This window comes from Poeciliopsis prolifica, unplaced genomic scaffold (genome assembly GCF_027474105.1).
Source record: "Poeciliopsis prolifica strain line A6 unplaced genomic scaffold, Auburn_PproV2 SCAFFOLD010, whole genome shotgun sequence".
NCBI classification, from domain to species: Eukaryota; Metazoa; Chordata; class Actinopteri; order Cyprinodontiformes; family Poeciliidae; genus Poeciliopsis; species Poeciliopsis prolifica.
The window spans coordinates 4,157,162-4,182,275 of NW_026562385.1; the positions used below are offsets into that span (position 1 = coordinate 4,157,162).

Consider the following 25,114-nt stretch of genomic DNA (forward strand, 5'->3'; position numbering starts at 1 on the left):
CTTCACACGTAATGCATTTTACATTAATTTATGTATATGTCGCATTCAAATCCTAAGGATCCTAAATAAGTTTTTAAGTAAAACTCATTGAAACTTGCAGAAACTTCTTTCTTTCGAATTTAAAGCTCATCATTCCTATTATTTCCCACCTGTTTCCCCTCAAACTCTTGGGTGGCTGTTATTTTCTCCTGTAATTATTTCTCTTCTGAAGGATCGAACACTCCATCTGGACTTCAATAGCAGAGGAGAAAGTAGGAACTTATTTGAGTTCTTTTGCCTCAGTCGTGCTGAACTAAATTATGAGGGTTTTTTTTTCCTTGTTGTTGCTTTCTTTTCTATTTTTTTTTCAAAGGTTTACAATCCCGAGACGCGATTAAACCGCATCTAATGAAAAGGATGATGACAGACTGTGTCAAAGCGTAGATAAAAAGGACAGCCTAGACTGGGATGGTCTCTGATGTGTTGTCATTCTTGCATAGAAATTGTTTTGTTACTTGGCAATAATTTACTATTGCACATATGCAGAAGGTCACGTGTGTTCTGACGACACGGCATATTTAAAGCTGCTGGGTCTTGCGCTACAGTGTCTTATAAATATTAAGCTTCCTGTTTTAGGCTCTTTCAGTCTACTCCTCTGTGGTGTTTATCAATGTATTTCTTTAGAAAAGTCAATTCATATTTGAGTTCAGATGATTTCTGTTTCATTTTCTCCCCCATCGCCCCAGTTCTGATCACAGCTGAAGTCTTCAGTGAACGCTGGTGCTCTGATGTGCTCAACATGCTTTCATATAACAAATAAAAAGGGTAGAAGGGTTCAGACATTTTATAGAGAATATTAGTGAACAAAAGTCGTCATGAATATGAAGAACACACCAGACTGGTCTGTGATAAAGTTGTGAAGAAGTTTAAAACAATTGTTAGGTTAGAAAACTTCTTGAACCTTGAACATCTCACAAAGCTCTACTCAATTCAGGGTTAAAAGCTAAGTAAATACAGCACAGTCCTGCAAGAGATTGCTATACAGTTGAGGCTGCTTAGGATGACCTAAACATAAGGAACGGTTTAGATCAAAGCATTTCCATGTGTTAGAAAGACCCAGTCAAAGTCCAGACCTAAATTAAAAGTCCAGACCTCCACCAAGATTAGAAAATGTACATTTAAAAACATTTTTTGTCCAGTCTGCCCAAGCCTGAGCTATTTTGCAAAGACAAATTATAAAAATGTTCAGTTGCAAAACAGGTTGATGCAAACTGTAACTAAAACAAGAGTTGTTTTTACAAATTGGTTGACTTTCCTGTTCCTTTGGGCTATGGAGAAGAGTTTTAACCTCGTGTAGACCACGGAACAAAAAGTTGATCTGTTAGAGGCTACTGACTCAGGGCCTTCTGAAGACAAAGGCTCACCACTATTTTCAGATTTTTATTAGTGTAGCCCTCATAATTACAGTACTTTGTGCTGGTCTGCAGCATAGAATCTAAATAAAGCATTTTAAAGTTTGTGGTTGGACAATGACATGTGATGTTTTTAATGTAAATAAATGCATTCATTATAAATTGCTGTTGCACCCAGAGCAAAGTCTTTCATGTGTTTGCTATATGTCAATGCTGAGATTACTGCTCTGGATGATTATATACTTAGTTATTAAGAGACTTAAAAAAATAGTATCAACTTTAGTCAAACAGAGAATTATGCATTAAAAACACTCCAGGGCTCACATGGTATTGCTTCTTGCCCTTGATTGCAAAAGCGGAGCAGAGAAAATTGCAAACGATCAGACAGAATTTAGGGGACACGATTTCATGTTTGTTTTCTTTGAATTTGGTGCTTGTTATTCTGAGTGTGTGTGACAGCTCGAGACTATTCGTCTCAATGCGCACGCCCACGTACACGCGGGGATATCTGTGTGTGTGAACCAGTGTAGACAAGAGGGTAGCTGGTAGCCATAGCTTCTGTTTGTTTATGTGGGGCTCCTTTTAAGTCCCTTTTGCTTCTCCTCAGTGCCCCTAAATAAAAAGTACTTCAGACACTCGCTGTCTGATAGCCTTAACGTGGTGTTGTCCTGGGATGCTCGGGCCTTTCTGGCGGCTGGGGACTGAGCAGCAGGCAAGAGCACATGCTGAAACAAAGGAGAGTAATGAGGATGTGCAATAACTGGGGAATAGGTGCAATACAGGTATGTTGGAGTGAAACAGTGTCCTTCATCTTAGACCTCTCAAAACTTCACTGTAATAGTTATTGCTTATTGCTTCTAATTGGTGGAGTCATCTTAGAATGCCTTAAAGGATCAGGTGCCTACTTTCATGAATAGATTGTCTGTGCATCCTTAAATTTATGCATCTAAAATTAAGGACTTGATATGTCTCATACCTGCTAGAAATGTACAATTTTGCCCTAAATATGTTTATCAGAAGTCTTAAATTTGGTCATGGCAGAACTATTTAATTTTGTATGTGTTGTTTTTTTTTCCTGGGACTGTCAGACCAAAGTTTGCGTCGTCCACAGACATCTTCATTGCTTTCTGTGACTTGTGACAGTTTTGACTACCAGTCACCAGCTGCTAGTGAACCCTTGCTTCCTAGCTAGCTAGCTTTTCTGTATCTATCATGACTAAGTACAAATTCGTTGTACATTTGTACCAATGACTCATTTCTATTGTTAACCCATATGAGTTTAGGTGCATTCTGTGCAAAAATATCTGATTGTAATACAGCGAGCTCCCCCTACCTTCCTGTACATTTATAGATTGTATTGTCTTAAATTTTATTCAAGGTGACATTTAAAGTCCTTAAAAAAAATCTTAAATTTGACTTGCTGAATCCTGCATTCACCCTGATGTAGTACAATTACTTTTAATACTCTAGCTAAATATTAAGGGTCCATGCTCCTTATAAGAACAAATATTATCACTGCAAATGTTCTCTTTGTCACATCTCCTTCAAAACAATCTCCATCCTCCTAATCATGTGATGTCTTTGTTTTCCAGCTATTTCTTTTTGACATTTTCCAAACTGCAAAGCAATGGCTCCCACTGCACATGTTAGAGCAGTTTATTTTTTGCAGTCTTTGCACTCACTTGTGCATATTAGCATTTCCGCTATGTTATGTTAACTCTCACTGGCAAGACTATTAAACGTGCTCTACTGAGAAAAGTCAAAGCTGAGAGGTTTGAAAGGGGGGCTAAAGTGAGGAGTTCATTGCAGAGGCCACCACCCACATCCATGCAGAGTACGATACAAATACTTGAATCTCCTTAGAGACTCCTTCTCTCTGATACTGTATCCAATTATCTCTTTCCGTCAGCCCACCTCTATTCTCAGACATTACCCTTTCATTTAAATCAATAAATCAACTAAATGTTCAGAAAGACTTTCTACCTTGCAAAATGCATAAAAATGTAAGAACTTTTAAGCATTTTCATTCCTAATCCACTGAGTGGGAAAAAATACACAAAGTCTGGCAACTTTTCCTCCTCCCAATGCATTTTTATGTCAATCTACAGACAATTTCCGATTTGGAGGCCCAACTGTCAACTCTACACAATGAGCTCCAGCAGACCCATGAGCAGCACAAGCAAAAGCTGGTCGAGATGGCATTGCTTCAGGAGGAGGAGAGGCAAAAAGCGATCCATGCTAAGGAGGCGTCGATGCAACAGCTGCGCTCCGACATGGAACGGATGACCAACGATCTAAAGAAGCGCCACCAACAGGAGATGGATGCCAATCTGGAAAAGGTAAATAGGGGATAAGATATGAGTGAATTTTGTTGTAAGTTCTCAGTATTTTTGTATTGGAAGTAGTCCAAGTAGGGGAGTGGAAGGAAAGTTGTTGACTTTTTTTTTTTTTTTTTTTTTTTACAAAATGAGGTGTCATGCATTTGTGCTCAACCACTTTGGGGGTCATGTCCCCGAATAAAATTAATTGAAGTCAGTTTCCTTATCAAGACGTCTGATTGGTCAATAGAGTTCACCTGTGTGTGATTTGTCAATGTAGATCCAGCTGTTTAATAAAGGCTTTAGAAAATGGGATGGCACCTGGCATGTTGTCCTACTACTTTTAGATATCGTCATGCTCCAACACACCAGAACCAAAAAATAACAGGATTATATTCTGAGGTTATTCTGAGACTTTAATTAGGTGTGTTTGACCAAGTACACATTGAAGAATTTAATGATACTCGCCCTTGAGAACTGGAGTTACCCACCTTTGCTTTAAATGTTTGCTGGGGAACATTAAGGAACAAACTGGGTCATGAAGACATAGAAACATTAGACAGATCAGGGAGAGAGTTGCAGAAACACTTTAGGTTACGCAAATTTAGGTTATAAAACTATATCCCAAGTTTTGAAGATCTCAGAGAGAACTGTTCAATCCAGCATCTAAAAATGAGAGGACTGTGGGACAAATTCAAACCTACCACTTAATGTCTTTAAACTAAAGTGACAGACTTGTCAAGAGGAACATCCAATAGAGAACAAGACAGGTGGTTCATTGTAAGTTTGGAGGAGCTGCAGTGATTCACAGGGTTACCTGTCAGTCATTTGTTGTCCCTATGGAAGTTTGGGAAGAAGAAAACTTCATATGTTATATAATAAATATTGTTTGATGTTTATCAAAAGCCAAGCAAGGGACACAGCAAAACTGTGGAGGAAGCGACTCTGTTGAAATGAGGTCAAAAATAAATGTTTTTGACTAACCTATAAAATTCTGACCCCACCATCCTTTGGTGAAGAGGCATGATGGTGGTATCATCATGCTGTGGGTTTTGATTCTTTAGCAGAAACAGAAACTGGTCAGAGTTGATGTGAATCTGAAGGAGCTAGACACGGGCAACTAAGCAGAAAAATCAACTGAATGTGGCTAAAATAAGACTTTCTATGCTGGAGATATGATGAATTCGATTGACGTTAGATTTTCATCTAATGTCAATCTGCTACTGCAGCAGGAACCTGGGACATCAAGAGCTTTAGCCCAAAATGGTTGCCTTCACAACCGCATAGCATGTAGAAATATGCTATGTCTATGTATGCTATGTCAAATGCTTTGATTCTACAGATTATTGTTTACATGTGTTAATGTCTGTGCATCATGTTCGTCCTATCAGTTTGCCATTTCCCCAACTTTAAGTTTGTTCTCAGTATAACAAAGATTTTAAATGTCTATTTACAACACACCCAGCAACAGTGTGTGGATCTTTGTAATTGCAAATGCTGTTTTTTAAATGTGCGTGTGCATGTGTTTAAGTGTTTCTTTTGAGCTATAGCTGACAGTATTTTTATCTTCATGTAATTTTATATTCTGTTTTGCAAGTTCATTCATTCAGACTCATCTGCAAAATTCTGCTGCATTTGCACCAGACATTTCAAGAGGCTTCTTCTATAGCTGTGTACAAGGCCAATCTGTACATTTCATGTAATCTCAATCCCAATCTTTGTCTGTTGTGTGCATATGAACAATTGAGTTAACAATTATAGCATTCTAGTAAAATTGATTATTTTATGGGTTTTTTCGATTGATTTAGTCAATTCAAAAAAGTAGAATGATCGTAAATCATTCTACTTCAAAACTCCAGATTAAAGTTGTCATAATTTTCTGCTGCACTGCATAATTTAGCTTTGTTTAATGCAACCAGACGAGTCCCCCCCTTCTGGTCAGTTGACAGGAAAGAAATTAGTCAATGATATAGCTTATTTTGATGTTTAAGTCAAATGAAAAGTAAAAAAAAAATACTTAGTTACTAATAGATTTTTTTTTGCCAGTGTTTTTTTTTATTTTATTTTATTGATGCTTCTTCAGTTTGCATTTACATTTACACAAGCTGAAAACTAGCTTTTTAGAATTTTGGAAATCTTGTAAGTACTTTTACTGCATTGGCTTGCACATATACTTGTACAAAATGTGACTTTTTTTTTTTTTTTTGCTCTTTCTGCCTGGCCAGTCAGTTCAGGTGGCTGCCTGTGTCCATTTCTATTTATTTTCAGATTGAGCAATTCTCTGTGGGCTTTCCAAAACTGGGGAATCCCAAAGCAGGGTGTAAACCCACCATGCTTTAAATGTCTTATCTTTATCCCTGACCTGCCTGGTGGGCATCTTTGCTCTCCCTGATGCTCTTTGCTTTCCAGCTGTCTTTATTCAAGATGAATAAAGACTTTATTTATTCATCCTGAGAATAAATTACACACAGGAGTTGAGACTTGGTTGCAGTGGATTTCATTTTGGACCATCATAAGAAAGATGAAGAGATATGAAGATAGATTTTTTTAGGAGTTAAAAATATTGAAAAGCATGAATCATTTTTCTTTTGTTTCACTCATAAAAACATTTGACTTCATGGTTGCTACCAGTTAAAATATGAAATAATACAAAGGGTGTGGACACTAAAACCAGCCGTTCAATATCTTCAGATCTTTCTTTCTTCCTTTTTGTTTTTTATTATTCCTCTTTCTACCTTCGTAACTCAACCCACATTGCAAGATCACTCGTAATCTTTCTCTAGTCCAGCAGGAACTGACCTAAGGTGGTGTTGATCAGAACCTAATCCTTCCACAGGGCCCCTCAAAGAGAGCTTTTTTCATTAGACACCATCCCACATCAGCTGCACAGCATTAGCTCTGGAATGCATGCACCTCCAACACACTGAGGCGCCATTTTGGCTCCATATGGCACACAGAACCGAGGGTACTGATGTGGTAGAAATCCTAAAAAAAAGTGCCTCCAGCTTTTCTTCTTTAGGTGCTTGAAAGCTGTTTTGTTGCAAACACTCAGTTTATCTCCTTCTCTTACATCTTTTGTGTGTGTAAGAAAAAAAACAAGCCACAGTTGTCGAGCAATCTGGAGAGGATTCAAAGCAGTGCAGCCGTGTGTTGAACTCTGACTGATAACGCTACCAACTGTGTGCTAGTTTCACTTTTTATAAGCGAGATTAATGAGCTCTCCCTCCTTTTTTGGCAACTAAAAGAGGATGCTTCTAAAAAAAATCCTCAGCAAAGGTTTGACCATCTTATTCCCCCCGCCTTTTGTACTTTCTAATCTTTCTCCAAGTTTGACTTCAGATGAAGGAAGAAAATTTTTCACTTTGTCGTTGCACCCATAGGACTGAAGTCAGTCAGGCCTCAGATCCATATTGACTTGAACGTCCTGTTTTGTAAGCTAAAAATTTCTCAGTCTTTTGATGCCAACAGAAATGCTGTCCTATGCAGTCCACTCTACTCTTAGAAGTAGTAGCAGAGCAGCTTTTCCCCACCTTCTTTTTTCCTAAACACATCTTCAAGATTTTGATGGAAAAAAGGCCGGAGAAATCCATTAAATCCATGAATGGATTCTCATCAAAGACGTGCGAGTTTAAGGGATAGGCAGTGGAGAGAAAAGGGCTGGATGTTGTGGTGGATCTTATTGGGAGTATACTGTCAAAGCTGCTGGAATGAAATAATGAGAACCAGAAGAATCAGAGGAAATAAGACCAGACTGAGAGATAGTCCTGCACATTTGATCTGTGCCGGAAAGAAAGCAGAGAGGGAAAACTGATGGAGGCAGGCTGAGGGAAAGTTGCGACACTATTGAAGTTTATCTTTGCTGGTGTGTATCCGAGTGTGTGTGTGCGCATATGTTCTGGGGTGAGAATGAGTACACACAACCTCAGACCTCTCAATCACCCATGCTGCAATGAGGGGACTGTGAGACTGCCTCTGTGCCTGATAAAAACGCCTCATCTCTCGGCTACAGTGAGCAAGAATCCTGCTTTTCACCCGCACCACCTCCTTATCTAACTTTCTTTTTCTGCTCCACACCTCCACCCTTCATCTTCATGTCTTCCCCTATATCCTCACCACCCTCTTTAAGTTGTGGCAAAGCTCAGAACATCAGGTGGTTGTCAGAAGGCTGGTCTTCACCACATATCTGAGCTCGGCAGTTTGGAAGCAATTCTCATCTTGTATAAATGTATAAATTCACACTTTGCATACTTTCCGTGGCATATTAAGGAGAGTAGATGTTTGCAGTAAGTGTCTCAGAGTTTTGCTGGTAGACTAAAACTTCTTTGTGTGACACAACAGTACAATTTGTGTTCATGCTGGAGAGGTGAGATAATGTGAGACAAAAGATCAAGAGGATTCAGGTTTGAGGAAATGAATAACGTCTGGAACCGTGAGTTTATATTTACTTTTAGTCTGGAGAGGATGGCTCTTTGAACTGCAAGAGGAGATTAGATGGAAGAAAAAAAGAAGATGTTTGCACATGACTTTGTGTGTGTTCGTGTCAATGCAAGCCTGCATGCTTCTGAGTATTCATCGAGTGCATGTGTCGCACTAATAGCTACCTAAAAAGAACCACAATTTTCATGGAATTTAATTGCCAATACGTCACCTTGTATATTTGTAAGTATTGCGCTCGGTGACAGATGACAGAAATAATCACGAGAACAGTCTCTGATTTATCCTGAAATGTGAGAAAATGTGTCTGTGCCTAATTTTACTTGAGATCAAGGGCATTTGGGAATTTCATTTAAAAAAAAACAGTCACCTGGTGGCAAAACGTCAGCAAGTGACAAAGCTGTTTGTTTGGCTTTCTCAGTCTCACACGTGTTGGCTTGTGGCAGGTATGAAATCTTAATGATATAAAAACATTGAATAATAACACTCTGGTTTCACACCGGATCAAATTGATGTAAAACAGAGAAGTACCAGCCGTTCTTACTGTTGTTAAATCTCACTAATGAAATACCATTTCAGAATTACAGCAGTTTTGTTGCCATATTTTTTTTTTAAAACCTTGGTATACTTTGACCTTAACTCTTTAATGCTTACTATTAGCCTTTGTAATGTATCCCATGGAAAAATGTTCATGTGAAAGAAGAATTTAGTCTCATTGTGACATGGCCCATACCATTTTTACTCTAAACGTCATCGAAGTTGATTTGTTTTCTTCCACATATTACCATATCCTATATGTGGAACAGGAGCTTTGAGCTTCAGGCATAGAGGGCTTTTTAAGAAATTTGCCATACTTTCGTTGATTTTGGTTTTGTTCTACCTTTAACTTCCTGCAGACATAAAACTTTTACATCTATTTCAGATTAAATGTATGTTTCAACATTAGATTAAATCATGTGTGTCTTCTGTTCATAATACCTTGTGCTTTTTAGGTTATTTGTGTGGAAGACGTATATCTAAAAATTTGTTTTAGAATTTTAAGCGAAGAACAAAGTTTTTAACCGTAGAAAGCTGGATGCGCGGCTTGCAGCAAGCTCTTGGTTTATCGACTTGGACGGAGATTTTAAAACATCCTGTTGGCTGTTTGCTTCAGAGAAACCATTTGTTTATGACTTTTGTTCTAAGTGACCTGAGATGCCTCAGCTTTCACACAGTTTTCCATGAGTGCATCCACAACTCACTGACACTTTCTTTTAATGCGGTTTGACAGATTAGATTTTAATGTGCTTTAAACATTTTGGGGTTTTGTGCATATTTAAACCGGCACACATTTGATCAGACCACCCAAGATAGTTTGAGTGCTGATTTTCAGATGAGAACAAATAGTTCTGTTAACATGTTGGAATCTGTGACTTTCTCCTCTGAATTTAACAAATATTTGATACAACTTTGCTCATCACTGCCTCTTTTGTTAGTTGTCTTTCACAGTATTGTGATGACTGATATTACTTTGCCCTATGATAATGTTGTAGAACACCTAATGTATCACTAAATCCTGAATTCAAACCAAATTCTTCCACTTAAAAAAAAAAAAGGATTTTTATATAATGCCATCAACATCTTGAGGCTTTGTGTCTTTATGCTAGCATTACCTTAAGACCAGCACGAATATGATGGTCTCCACACTTCATTCAGTGCTGAATAAATAAAAAAATAAGATTTCATTCTTAAAGATATTACTGTAATAAAGTCTTGAAAGATGATACACCCATATTCTTATGCCATCACTCAAAAGAAGTGTTTGCATTTTTATAAGTAAATCCTGCTTATTGTGACCCTCCAGCAGCAAATTTCACTTTGATCTGATAAAACAACACAAATTTGGGCATTATTGTGAAGTAGAACCTCCTTATTTGCTTCTTTTGGTTTTATACTCTGTAACTTGGTCTGAATCAAATGTGAAGGTCAGGACCGTTAATGGTTGTTTCTGTTACGTTACACTGAACCTTTATCCCTGCAGAACACAATTAGCCTGAACTCTTGATGTGTTTTTCCTGCCATACAGAACTGTGAGAGACTAGCTTCTCTTCAATGTCTTAAAATATAACCAATAATAGTTTACAGTGGGTTCTCTTAGAAATTTGGCAAATTACTCCAAACTCCCTATGAAAGTATGAACTGACAAGTGTTGACAATATTTTCATTATGGCCCCAGAAAACTCATACTTACTGAAAAAGGGTTCTGGATGTAGAAGCCTAAAAGTTTCCCAGAGCTCTTTCTATGGACTTTCTCACAAAGCTTCTAAAACTGTGCCTACCCCATTTCCATATATCTGTGTCACACTGTTCATTGTCTTAAATGCTAACATGTCTTTGTAGTGACAAGTCAGGATCCAGAATCATAAACTAAAGTGATGTTTATGTCATTAACATCCAAATTAATCCATTCAGCTTTGATCCTGACCCCCCTTAGACATTCACTCCTTCAGCCAGAAGGTGGTGGTACGAGGTGTTGTCATTGTCGTCATAGGTATGTCTTTGCCACAGCTGACTTAATAGTTTGGTCCCCTGCCATTTGGAGATACACCAAATCATATTATTCAGTCGGTCATGGATTAGACGAAGAGGAGAAAACATTGGCTGGGGGATGATCAAAGAGGGCCCACATTCAGCTTACCCTGACAGACGTACTGCGAGACAATAAAATAGAGGAGGCAAAGCGAGAAATCTGACTTTGGGGCATAAATGTTATTCTCTTTCTTTAAGGCCATCTGGATTATTAGGTCTTATTTCTAAATTGCGTTGTGTATACTTGTACATATACGCATGCTCAGACCTACGTCAGCCTATTTGTCTTTTTGGTACGCCAATACAGCCCAACGGCAGAGAAAAGAAAAGGAGAAGTAGAGAGTGAGTCAGCCTGCAGATGAAAGAGTCAGAGTAAAAGCTCTGCTGTCCCAAAAAAAAAAACATTACAGCTCCCTTGCTCACTTTTTGAAGTCATCCAAGAGGAGGGAGGGAAGCGACACACTTTCTCAATCGCATTAAGACATGGCGTCAGGCAGCTCCCATCATGTTGCACGCTACAGATTACACTTTGGTTTGAAGTGGAGTTTTAACTGGGACATGATGCTTTTTTTTTTTTTTTTTTTTTTGCGTTGACTTCCAAATTCCTCTCAAATGCAGCCTGCATCTGAACATCAGGACTGTTACTGATCAAAGCTGGGATGGGGATATAAATGGATAGAAAGTGAGGTTGGCCTGCTCTGAAACCCAGATACACTCAATATCATCAGGCTCAAGTCAAAGTTCATTGGCTGTTTGAATAAAAATACTGCATACAGTTTACCAGAAAGCCTGACTGTGACATATTTTTAAATGTCTGACCACTTGCTTGAGTTTAAACATCTGATTTAGCAGCATTTAATGCATCTATCATACTTTCTCCCTTGACCTTGTAGTGCGGGTTAGATTTCACGTCCTTTCACTCTGATGGAATTGGGTTTAATTGGTTTTCTGACAACAAGAACTAGCTCTATATAATCACTGAACATTTGCTATGTGTTGGAGCATTTGATGTATGTTTATCCGTGTACGCCTGCCTGTGTTCGTGATGCATTATTTCTGTACTCTGCACGATGAAGCACTGACACTGAGCAGCAGGGATGAAGCAAATCACTACTGACAGGCATTGATGGCAAACTGTGAAATGCAAAATAAAGCCTCTTGTCATTACAGCACCAACTCCCCTCACTTGCACAGAGTCTCAAAGATGCGCGGGAAAAGACGGCGATGATTACAGACAAACGAGTAAATAACATCTCCCCAGCTCTCCCTCGCAAGCAGATTGAACTCAAATCGTTAAGAGAGACGTGTGCGGTGAACAGAGCCATTTTCAGCGCTTACAAACACAGTTGCCACTGGAAAAGCTTGGTGGAGCTCAGAAAATTACCTTTTTGAGCCTGATTTTTTTTTTTTTTTTTTTATGGTTTTACAAAGACTAACAACATAAATCAAATCTCTAGTATGCAACATACAGCTTGTTGTAACCAGGGTGAAACAACACCAATTAAGAGTGTGTTTTATGATATATTGTGGCCTTTTTGACTTTGTGAATAAAACTGGGTTGTAAATAAAACCGAATGAAATTAGGGAACTTTTGGCAGCAAAACTGCACCGATCAAGGACTTTTAAGGTACATTTCTGTGAGTTATTGAAAGGAGTATGTGTGAACATGCAGACGTTTTATAGTTTGGCAGAAATTCAGCATTGAAGCATGAGTTTCCAGGTGTGAAAATGACTTTTAACCTTGGTGATCAGCTTTGTATATTATGCAGGTGTGTATACATAGAACCCATCAGTGTTTCGTGACAGGGGTCAGCCTTTTACAATCCCAGCCGAATATGTTCACGTACTGGAAACCACTAAACATTTCCTGGAGAAATGGGATTTAGCTGGCTTTAGATCTTTATGCAGTAACAAAAGTACAGATGTATTTGATGGATTCACATTATTAATGTCACAAAAAGTGGTAACCCCTTTTTTTAATTTGATCATTTTAAAAGGTGACATGTTATGTTTCCTGGAGAGTAAATTGCATTTATCCTGAGCTATAGTTTTATTACTGTCAGTGTGAAACCTATTAATCAGCAATCTGAACTTGTAGTAATTAGTATTATTGTTATCTTAAGACAATGCCCCTGGTATTGGCGCACTTGATAATAACATGTCAAGGAACAACAATGAACCAGTTTTGCCTGTTCTCTGCTCCAGAATGCTGTGTAGCTGCATGATTGTAAACCTGCAGAGCACAATCTTTGCAGAAAAAAGTCTCTGGCTTTTAGTGCTCTACAGGGATTAAACACATGTGACTGTTTGAGTTGATTGCTTAGAAGTTTAGATCCTTTCCACCTCCTTCGGTAGTTTGAGTTAGCAAGATTATTTTTTTCCCATCCTCATACTATTGTGTTCTTCAACATGCCATGTTGTACATGGTTAATGTTAATTGTTCTGTATATGTCACAAGGATAGCAATGACGCATATAAAATGAAGACGCACTCAAAATATTGTATTAATAATGATGGTTCCTTGAGAGGCTACAGATTAAAAATAGCCTTTATAATTAACAGTGACACATTTTTAATGTGCAACGTCCCTTTTGAAATACATAAACAATAATAAGTAAGCATAATGTATCTGTCATAAACTTTTTTTTTTTTTATCAAATTTCAATACCCTTACAAGATCAGAAAACTGGTACAAATTTCTGGTCAAGACAATACACAGTTCAATAAAAATTTTGTAATTATGGAGTTAATCTTTAAAACCAGTCCTTATAGGTTTTGCTAAAGATACTGCACACTCAATTAAAAAGCTGCTATTGTCACCTGGAGTGAGTATAACTTTGTTTTTTTCAGCATCTCCTACTTGACACATGGATCATGATTTTGCTCTTGTTGACTTTTGTCCTTATACCAATCAGTTTGATTGGTATAAAAAAAAAATCCAAGTAGAAGCAAAGTTCTTCTAGATATACTTTTGTGTGTGTGTGTGTGTGTGTGTGTGTGTGGTGTGTGTGTGTGTGTGTGTGTGTGTGTGTGTGTGTTTGTGTGTGTGTGTGTGTGGGGTGTGTGTGTGTGTGTGTGTGTTTTCATAAAGTCAACCACCAGAGTCAACACTACAGAAAAAATTCTTCCCTGCTTTTAGCAGTGATTCAATGGAGTGTTCCTGGAATGCACACCTTGAGCGAGCCTTTTCTAAATGGCTATAGATCAAAGTCAGGCTCTCTGTCCATTATCTGTGTTTGAGCAACTGTGACTTGTGTGTCTTTAAGCGTGTTAGAGAAAGTTGTCACTCTGCCTTCTGCCACTCCTGTCCCAGTCTTTGTGTTGTGTGTCCTTTTGTCTGTTTGCATGTGTGTGTGTGTGTGTGTGTGTTTGGCCTGGCTCCCGCTGCAGATTATTAATTAAGTTCTGGTAAGCGGTGCATGCCTTGCCTTCAGATCTACTTCCACTCTCTTTAACACGCACACACATCCTCAAGGTTTCTGTACACACACTCATACTTCAAAGCAGCTGCACTCCACACCGCTAGGATTAAGAGGCGATTGAAGAGCCTGATACAGCCTCAAAGTGCCTTCAGCACAAAAATGCCTTTGGCAGGGCACAGGTAGACTCTTTGAAAATTCTTACAGACTCGCACACATATGGCTGGGCATTTAATTTAGCTTTGTTTTTCCACAGTCCAGCAGGGCCTTTTTTATTTTCTTCACATGTTCCATCTACATCTCAGTCTACTTTCAGCCATTTCTTAATGTGTATTTCATGGCTCGGCTCTATAATGCTTGATGTTGTACAGTGCTTTCTGCTGCCTTCCCTTGGGTGGCTGTAAGTAAAGGGAATAGTTTAGTAGCTGCCTCTTTATGTTTTTATGAAACATCTGAGACTGTTTGCGTGTCAGTATGGCAGTGTGTCTGTGAATGCGTTTAGATCTGAAGCCAAGTCATTTACAGTACAGCAAACATCTCATTAATTCACAACAAACTGCGGTGATGATGAGGTATAACTTTGACTCCTCAGCCACATTATGCCTCATCTTTTGCTGTAAACGAGACAGCAAAGCTACTGTCTGAGCGAAACGGTTAAGAAATATTGTCTCCTGCAAAATTGTCTTACAAACTGACAACCCTGATTTTATTCAGTAAAGCTGTACTGTTGCCACAGTCAAAGAAGACAACAAATACATTAGATGTAAGGAATAAGAGCCCCATTTGCACCTCCCCTTTCCCTCATGCACAGTTCCTTTTCTCCTCTTTTCTACACCCTTCTTTGTACTCCCCGCTCTCATCAGGTGCTGCAGGGCCCCTAGGGACAAGCGGGGCCGCCACTCAAAGAATCCTGGAGCAGGAAGACAGGTCCGTGTCCTTGGTGACGGCTCTGTGTATCCGTGGTGACAGGTGTGTCCGTTCAGAGCGGACGGCGATGTTTGTCAGGAAGTGTTTGAATTGGGTGCAGAGGCCAAACGCAGCTTAGGTGTTGATGGCTGTGAGGGGTGTGTTCAATGGAGCAGTGTTTGCTCATGAATTGTCTGTCAGGGACTCTCAGGATATGACAGAGTGTTTGTCTTAAAATTGAAAGAAGCCATAAATTATTAGTGATTTAAAGAAATGTTAACTTTTATGTTTTTATCATTTAACAAATAAATCAAAAGACGTATTTGCCTTTGTTTTTCAATGCTGATAATAAGCCATTACACATCTTACAAAAAAGAGCCTTTGATGATGCACCATCTATATGCTTAACATATTATAAATGAAAAAATTGGATCATTTCTCTAACAAAAAATGAATATATCAAACATATTGCAAACATCCCATTGTGCAAAAAACTTAGGAGTCCTTCTTAAAACAATTACAAACGTGGCTTTAGGGGAAGGAAGGTCATGGTTTTTACTTTTTATGACTGACCTGTCTTTAAAAAACTATTGTTCAAGGATTGTCTCAGTGACTGACATTCTGCACTTTATGAACTCAAGGTCAAACTGAAAACTTTCCCATTTCTTGTTTCTTCTTGCTTTGCTGTTGTGTTACACATAGATGTTTTAATTTAGAGGTCCAAGCTAACATTACTTTTCTGCAGCTTATCTACTTTCCCTACTGCCTTGTTTGTTTCTTTCATGTTTTTTTTTCTTGATTTTGGACATTGAAATGTCTACTCTTAACATGAACTTCAAGACATAACTGCAAAGGAAATGGGACAATAATGAAGTTTGCCCTTTTAAATAAAATCTCAATTCTACATTGATACACCTTCTTTTCTTAGATCATTGTAAACATCTTGATAGTTGGCAGAATATCAGCACTCGCTTAACATCAATTCACTGTGTTGAGTCCTGAAGCTTTTCTCGATCATCCCTTTCTTTTTCCCCTCAGTCGTTAATTGGCAGCGACATTTAATTCACCCCTCCAACACGCAGTTTCTTGTTAAGTGATGGATTGTTGGTTGAGGATCAAAAGAGACTGGTGCCCTCTGGGCACCATGACCGTCACTACCTTCTGGCACACATAGGCGTTAAGACTGGAGCGCTGCCAAGGAGCCACAGGGACACACTGCCAACAGACAGAGGTCAACACTAGTGTGTGTGTTTGTGTGTATGTGAGAGAGAGGGTTGGTTGGGAGGGGGATGTTCCTCTGTGCACTTCCTAACAGAAGATTGAATTTCACCTCTCAGTTGTGTCTCTTTGTGTCCCTCCATCCACCTGTCTGCATATCTCTTTCTCACACCCGTCTCTCTCTTCTTTCTTGTTGCAGACCAACAGCAGGTTGAAGCAGATTGAGAAGGAGTACAGTCAAAAGCTTGCCAAGTCTGCCCAGGTAATCGGTTTCTTTTCTCCTGCCTTATTCTGCCCCTTCTTTTATTTAATATTTCCCTTTTCCACCCAACTTTGTCACAGAACTCACTGGCGAGGGGTGGGGGGGGCAAAAGGTGAGGAATTTCTACCTGCAGCATTTGCCCCTCTGGCCTCAAGGAAAAGCAAAATGTTCAAAAGTTTTTTTAAAAAAAAATCCACACACCTACAGGTTAAATTATAGCAAATTTTCATTTAAGCATTTGTTGAGAACTGGACCGCTCTTGTTTTATAAAAACAAATATGTTTTTATAAACGTAATTATTCGTTATACACATTAATGGGTTAATAAATTGTTGGTTTTCAGTTTATTCATCGTCTTACAAGCAAGGGGCAGACTATCAGAAATTCATAGAACAGAGATATTCTTGGTAAATATGGCACTATGTAAGCCTGATTTTCCTCACTCCTTTGTTTCGCGTCTGTCATGACGATAGTTCATAGTCTGTCTGTGACCATTAGCATCTTCCACACTATTAACACTGCGAGAAAGAAGTGCAGTGAGGCCTCATCCAACGGGCTAAATATACTCTTGGCATTCAAAGAATGAATTCCTGACACTTGGAACAACTAACAAATATTTCTCTGGAAACATTCCTTTGTGGCATTGTTATTCCCTAGACCTAAACAGTGATGATTATAAATTTCAAATATTCTTCCAAGTTGCTTCATTTAAAGTAGCCACACTTCAGGATACCTGGGAATCCAATAGGCTGAAATGAGCTACATAATGTTTCAGGATGTAATTTAACTTTATTTGCAAGTGAATTTTACTCCTGGAAGTTTCATCAGAACAAGTTCAGCCCATTTGTGCTCTCATACTGCTAGCTAAAATGGGGGGTTTGCTGTAGCTCACTTGATGATGGAGACCCTTTTGTCCTAAATGGCTCAATGAGTGTTGCTTGGCTCCATTTGTGGTTGTAGTTCATTTTGTGTCTGAGAAATTACTCATTCATCGAGATGCTCATTTTCAAGTTTTATGTGTTTTGATCTAGTCCCTCTCTGAGTTTTATCTCCAATGCTATTTTCTGACCAACAGAAGGCACTCTCACAGAATCCAAATTTGATTTGACCAGTTTAGCATCAGACAAGGCCTCAGGTCCACTCAGTTGCTATTTGACCAGTTGTGAGGTCAAATGAAAGGTTTCTGTTCTTTTTTGTCTAGCATAATCAAAAGACAAACAATAACAGATAAACTTATTTAATGGAAAAAACTGTGCACAAAAAAAAAACGTATATGGTTGAACTTTTTTTTTACAGGGAAGCATGAGGGCATCAATGTCATTGTGTGGTTAGCATTTCAAGCATGACATCAATTTCCATGTGGATGCCCTCAAAAATCTAGATTACCAGCTCAACTGAGATGAAAATATAGGAAGTGTTACTTTAAAAAGCTACTTACAGTTTTTTGTGTTTCTGTTATTTTTAACATCTTGCTGAGACAAAAAAAAAATCTTCTGTCTTCAGTAACATCCACACTGCCAGTCAGGGCAGATGAAATTGAAAATCATCGAGTTCTAGTCACCAGTAGATGATTTTGAACTTCTCCGGGTGTAAAAGATTTATGTATCCCAGTTTGTGTCATGTAGTGTTTCGTGTGTTGGTGAAAGAAAGCAGTAGAAAAACTGTATCTAAAACTCAGAAAAACTTGACCATTTGAATCCTCTACTGCCTTCAAACTCTGCTATTATCGAAACCACATTGGAGAAAACAAGAGCGGTCCAGTTCTCAACGTTCTAGCCCAGGGCTATGGCGGCTCAGGTTGCTGTACCCGCCTTATTCCTGCAACATTTTGCAGTGCTTTCTTCATATAGCCAGAGCCTCCATATTTGATCCCCCCCAAACATCTGTTGAAGTCTTTTTCCTCTCTTTCTTATATTTTTATAGTGTTCCTTGTCCTCTGATCCCCTTTTACTGCATCTCCTTCACCTTTATTCCCCTCCTGTCGACCCGAACCTGCACTTGTTTTTTGGAACCATGTGTTTGCCATTAGGACGTGTCACCTCAGCCCATTTAAATCCGGGGTAATTCTTCTCTCCAAACAGAACTATTGCTTCCTGTAAAAAATTTTCCATTCAGCAAAAATGCTTTGGGAAGTTCAAGCACTTTTCCCTTCACCACCTTAAAGATCTAAAACACCCTGAAGTACTGTTTACACAACAGAAGAAAAAGGTTTTTGTCTTGATTATGTCGAGATAAAATATTACAATCATTTGACCATAATTGCACCTTGTTCCTCAAAGAGAAGATTCAGGGGGGGTGGAGGTTGTTGTTTTTCTTTCTTCCCACCTGTAAATCCCTCCTTTACTCGGCTACCTGTACACGCAAACACACACACACACACACACACACACACACACATTTTGGGTCGGCTGGAAAAAGCTCCAAGTTGAAAGCCAGGTTGACAAGCAGATGTTGTGAAAGAACGGTAGCTTATTAAGTTACACAATGCTCGACTTCAAAAGAAGTCGAATGCTGTGTGAAAGTTCAGTCATGTTTGGCCTCTTCGGTGATGAAGTGTGCCACCGCAGACGAGCAGTAAGTGATTAATCCTCTGTTTTGGGAGCAAAGAGCTGGCACATGAGATATTAAAGAAAAGTCTTTGCGTGAAAGATTTGAAACATGCTATTAAGAGAATAGCATTAAAGGTGCATGGTTTTTGCAATAATACTAAGACGCTTGATGAATTCAAAGTGTTTTTTTTAGCGCTTCATCAGCTTTGTTTTAAAATGTAAAGGTGGAGCCTTTCGGTTTTTTAGCCCTCCTTGGGACAACTCAGACAAATGTAAACAAGAGGTCTTTGAAACTCAAAGGATAACCCCAGTTGTTAACCCCATAGAGACTGACAGGGGGGCATCGCTCATGAGCTCAGCTGCATGGCTAATAGCCCAATTAAAAGCATACCAAACTGTACGTTATGCTAGGGGGAATAAAGACACAGTAGATACAGCAGCATATGTTACGTGCTTGAGCGCACACAGCCGTGTCTCATGCATATTTCGTCTTTTCACTTTTGTCTCCCTTCTTCGCTCATTCGTACACACAGAGACTTACCTAATTAACGTCTCTCAGATTCAGCCGTGTGTGTTAAGCACCTCGCTGAGAGTGCTCCTCCTGGGTGACCTGTGAACTAAACAGAGCTGCACTCTCTCTCGCTGCTTAATGATGAGGTTATGGTGGGTGGTATTGGAGGAGAGACCATTACTTTATCCATGATCGTCCACAGAGGGAGTTGGGTGGTGGTGCAGGGGGGCCCAGTGGACGAGAGCTGAAAGTTCATGTGCAAATATAGCTAATTATTTATTTATTTTTATTATTTTTCAGGAACAATGCAAGGTCTTTAACAATATTAATATCTTTGAGCTAATTCTGTGACAGATTTGGGTATTTCTTGACTTTAGAGGGGCTTTGTTAAGAATGCCACTTTTGCCTGGGATTGGAAGAACCACAGCCGCAAGGATGATAATAATATTACTAATAATAATTCCTGAGTCGAGAAATGTTGCTACCATTATATTGTGCTATTGCTTTAATATGATTTCATAAAGTAATCTTAATCTACATTTCACTGTTGCTCCACCCTCATCATCTCCATCTGTCTGAGCGACCTGTAGAGGCTTACCTGCTATACTCCCACACAGCCAACAGATTCCAGCAGGCCTCGTCCTCCAATGTGTGAAAATTGTAAACAATTATCCGTCTAGCCCAGAGCTAGCTCCAGAACCACCACACAGCTCCCCTCCTCTTCCCCCATTCTCCTCTTTCTTTCACCCACTCTCATCTTTCCTCATCTTCTCCCGAACTGCGGCTTAAATAGAATGTTAATTTGGACGGGAGATTTTCAAAGACGAGCCACTTCCTTTTCATCTTAGCGTGCACCACAAGTTCACCAACACAAAGTCGACGAGCTCTTACGAGAAGGAAGTTTTTTTTTTTTTTTCCCTCGTCCCTTTTCTCTTTCTATTCTTTGTCTCCTGTCTTGTCTCTTAAAAGACATGAGATTGGTAAGAAAAAAGCTGCCTTTCAAGGTGACTGCTCACCAGCCAGATTTTTAAAGTGAAATGTTTATTATGAGAGCTGCCTGACTAGTTCAACATTGACTCCTTCGTTCAGGTTTGTGGAGTCCCAAGTAAAATCATCATGTTTCTTTGTTCCCCTCTTTTTTGACAGCTGATTGCAGAGCTGCAGACGTCAGTAATTGACTCTAAAGAAGAGGCTGTTCGCCTGAGGCAGGCGATGGAGAAGCAGCTGAAGGAGGTCAATGCTCGGTGGGACGAAGAGAGACAGGCCATATCCCACGATGCTGAGCAGGCCAACAAGGTTTGTGCTGGTAACTTCTTCGCAGTAGTGTCTGATCTAGAGATGTTTCAGTCAGGATATTTTCTTACTTATGAAATGGAATGATACCAGATTTAGATAGTGCTTTTCAACTCTCAAAGCAAAGATGTGTTACAATGAAATCAGTCTTTTCCATTGACACACATTCTCAGTCTGATGATGCAAGTTACTGGATTATATTCACAACAGATTAACTACCATTTGTGGACATTTACAGACACTGATACTACATTAAACTGATTAAATTCATGACATTCCCTCCATCCTTCCTTGTTTGTATCCTTCCTTATATCCTTTTTTGTGTCTACCTTTTCCCTTCTCCTGTCTTCATTTTTTACTAACCTGTTTTATCCCATATGCCTTTCTTTTCATTTCGCACTCACTTGATTCCCTCCTTCATCATGTCCTTCCTTCTTGTCATCATGTTCTTCCTCATTTTTCCATTTGTAGCTTTTGCAAGTTCTCCATTTCCCTAACTATGAAAATCATTGGGAATTTTGAAAAAAAAAACAACTATTGTTAGACAAAAGAATAGTTTTGTTAAGGAGTTTTTTTAAGGTGAAAAATAATGTGAAATGCAGCTTTTCAAGCCATTCACATGCAAAATGCAACTGACTTCATGGCTTACTAATTGTGCAACAACAGGTATTAGGGTTTGAATTTCATCAAGTAACACTGATACTTGTTCTGTTTTGGTTGCATCAGAACATTCCTAAATTTCTCAAATAAAATGTTCAAAGAATAGCTGTGTGCTTCTTTTAAGCTAAACAAATTTATCAGCTCATGAGAAAAGTCCATAATCTTTTTAAATAATTTATTATCATTGTGTGAATAGTTTCATTAACTTGATTTTAAATAGTTTTACAAGTCAGCTTTCTCGTAGCCCAAGTTGATACCTTCTAGGTGTTGCTTCTTCTGTTTCCATATACATAGCTGTGGACATTTACCCTCAAGTAGGGGGTTGTCTGCAAACTTCAATCTTTAAAAAAAACCTCCTGTCTGGGTTTGACTTTAATAGAGTAAACACGGGTCGCTGTTCTTTTGTTAAAGCCCTCTCATTGCTTGCATGTGCTTTGTCATTTTTATGGCTAGTTTCAAACTCCATAGTGTCTTTAAGTGTCTGAGTGAACGTTATGTATCTGCCTGCTGCACCCAATGCCTTGATCATCACTGTCACTCTGTTTCACAGTTTAATTTCACATTTGGACTTCAGTCTTATAGGCTGTGACTGTTTATGTCCTTAAATACAACCAGTTCCCCTTTGGCCCCTTTTAAAATGTATAGACAAAGCAGCAACCAGATGAGTTTTGGGGTATAATGTCCTTTATTGTGCATAAAGCAGGCTGGAAGACAGTTGCACTGGCAGTTGAGTGGGTGTGGCTCCCTAAATAAAGAGTTGTTGTGTCTGGTCTGGAATCAGTACATGTTTCCAAACACAACTTAGTCTGTTTGTGGCCACAGCTGCCTTGTATAGGAAGAAGGCAGGTTTGTGAGCCGACTCTTAGATCTTTGCTCCTTGTCCAGAGTTAACTTTTTTTCTACAGCCTTTCATTTTACTCCGTAACAGAAAGTAACAACCATATGCCACACATAGGGAAGGCTTCTGTTTTATTCCAAGTATGTATAACTGCAAAGGATTTACGAGAAAAGCTTTATTCTGTGACAGCCAGAGGCAATTGCTTGCTGAAGTATGAAATCACAAATTTGACAGATTTTCAGCTTAAAAAATTTTTTAGACATAATTAGCGTAGCTTCTGTAACTTTATTTGATTGATGACAATCATTCAGTTTTTTTTTAATTACAACCAGCGTCTCTGGTCAGAAGTTGGCCTCATCATGAACATAAATGTCAATAATTTTAGAGACCGCTGGCTTCCCTGGCTTTTTGGAAAACATTCAGATCAATGCCTTGCCAGAAGCCTGTTTTGATTTGTGTGTTCTGAAACATTTCCAAACTTGGGTTAAAATGGCTTTTTTTGCAGTTAAAGATGAGGTATTTGGACGTAAGATGCTTTCGAGCCAGTTCCAGCATTGTTGCTATGCACTCAGAAACCAATTTATCAGTATTTTATTTGCCACACAACAGTGGTTTTACTCTGCAGTGAGCCAAGCTCAAGCCGGGGTACGTCATCAAGATATATATATTCCTGTCATACTGTTAGTTTGAAAGCCTTTCCATGATGCTCAATTAAATTCTGCTGGGCTATATTGAGTCCACCAGTTTCCTGCATAACACTCAGCACATACTCGTTTTGATCTGTAACTCACAGTTTTTATCATTGCACCCACTTTATGCTATGTACCAGTACCTCTGGCTGCAAAACATTTAGTTTTCTGCCACCACCGTGTTTGACACTTTCAGCAGATGTTTGTGTTGCAATACTTAGATTGAGAATTACACACTTGGCAAATGAGAAGAGCGGTTGCACGAGTTACATTGTTTGTCACACCATCTTAGGCCAACTGAATGCATTGTACTGTTGACAAAATTCTTGTGATTCTGACACTTGAAGGGATTACCAGACATAACAGTTGATGGCAGTAATCCACCAATTTATTGTGAAAATGTTGAGAGGAAAAAAGGATGAGGAGGAAAAGGTAAAGAAATGTAGATGACAGTCAGCTTGCTGCCAATGTTGTCTTTGTCTTTTGATATTTCTTCTACCCTGTTTTTTATTGGCTGTAACACATGCTTGCAATTGTATCACTAATCACCCATTGTTTTTGGTAGACTGCCCGCTAAGGTCAGTTTTGTTGCTTTTTCTTTGAAGATATTTTTCTTTATCCTTCGCAGCAGGGCTAACTAGGTAGGCTGACTGTTTCCTATTTGTGCATACTGATGCAAACTTTACCAAATTGGAAAAAATCAGCAGACAAAGCATTCTGGCGGGTCAGTATATTGAAGTCAAAGTGGTCTTAGATTGTTTTGAACATACTAATAAGTTTTTTTTTTTCTCCATTTAAAAAAACCCTATATGGTAGAGGTGGGCAACTCTCGTCCTTCCAGGCATTTTAGATTTGTCCCAGGTCCTTCTAAATATACCAAATGACTAAATTATCTCTTTAGTATGCAGACAAGTTCTCTAGTGTCCTGCGAATGACTTGATCATTTGAGTCTTGCTATTGAGAAACAATTACTTGCTGAAATAGTGGAAGTTTTAAATTGTATGCAATTGCTAACATTTGGCCATAACATATGTAGTGCACCAGTTTGACGCTATGAAGCTTACCTGAAATTGTCTGCTCTGCAAGCTAGCATTCCCCAATTTGAAAAGTGAAGTGCTGAGCCAAACAAAAAGGCAGTTGATGTTAGTTCAGAATTTGGAAGCTTAGCCAATGCACACTGAACTTTTTTCACTTTCTCCACTGCCATTGCAGAAATTACAGGCAGACTACAATTCTAAAACAGCACAGAAAAACAATGTCATTTTTCACACTCTTATTGCTAGTAGTCTACACTGACGCAACACATATTTTCTCCTTTCAATCATGAGCTGTTACATTTCTCTTGGCATCAGTGTTATGAGCAGACAACAGCTTTCATTATCTGTGTCTTCATTATAACGATCCCCTTGTGTTAAACACCAGCTAATGAGATTCCAATTAACGCTTGAATAATTTAGTGAAGACCAGACATATGTGTGGTGGTAGAGTGGGGGTTGATATGACCTAACAGGTAATAGAGAGAGAAAATAAGGAAGTTACAGAAAGATTTAAAGCATCAGGAGGTAAAGGAAAAAGGTGAGGTGACAAACAGTGCTTGAGACGAAAGACAGGGGGAAAGAGCAATGAAAGGATGGAGGAAGTTTAGAAGTTGAGACAAAAGATGGGGAAGAAAGGAGCGGCGGAGAGCTGTCAGTGGGCCGTCGGAGTTAGTGTGTCGCCTGCTGACATTGTTTCCATGCTGCTCACTTCAAAGGCCTCGGATTATGAAGAGAGCGAGGGGCTTCAGACAATAGCAGGGGAAGAAAATAACATCAAAGTTAGCCGCACGTTTGAATTGGGATAATCCCGAAACAGTTGCTCTGAATGCATGCTGCACTGGATCAGATGTCCTTTTTTCCCCCCTCTCTTTAGCAGCCCCATTCTGTCGTTTCTAGCCTGAATTTAGCTCCTTCTGTGGCTCTGCTGCTCCTGGACCTCTTAAATGTGGGTGTTAGCTGCACAAGTCCTTTGCGCATCATTAAAGCCCTTTTTAGTTAATCGGCAGTAAAGTTAACTATGC

At 39.0% G+C, this 25,114-nt stretch overlaps 1 protein-coding gene across 3 annotated transcripts in view; it reads left to right on the forward strand.

Moving 5' to 3' along the window:
* Nucleotides 1-25,114, forward strand: part of cep112 (centrosomal protein 112) — a 105,245-nt gene that overhangs the window by 60,160 nt on the left and 19,971 nt on the right. For all 3 annotated transcript variants that reach the window (XM_055035640.1, XM_055035642.1, XM_055035641.1), the window contains 3 exons: nt 3,500-3,730; nt 16,454-16,516; nt 20,722-20,871. In XM_055035640.1, coding sequence (XP_054891615.1) covers nt 3,500-3,730; nt 16,454-16,516; nt 20,722-20,871 — 444 coding nt within the window. The remainder of the gene's footprint in view (nt 1-3,499; nt 3,731-16,453; nt 16,517-20,721; nt 20,872-25,114) is intronic.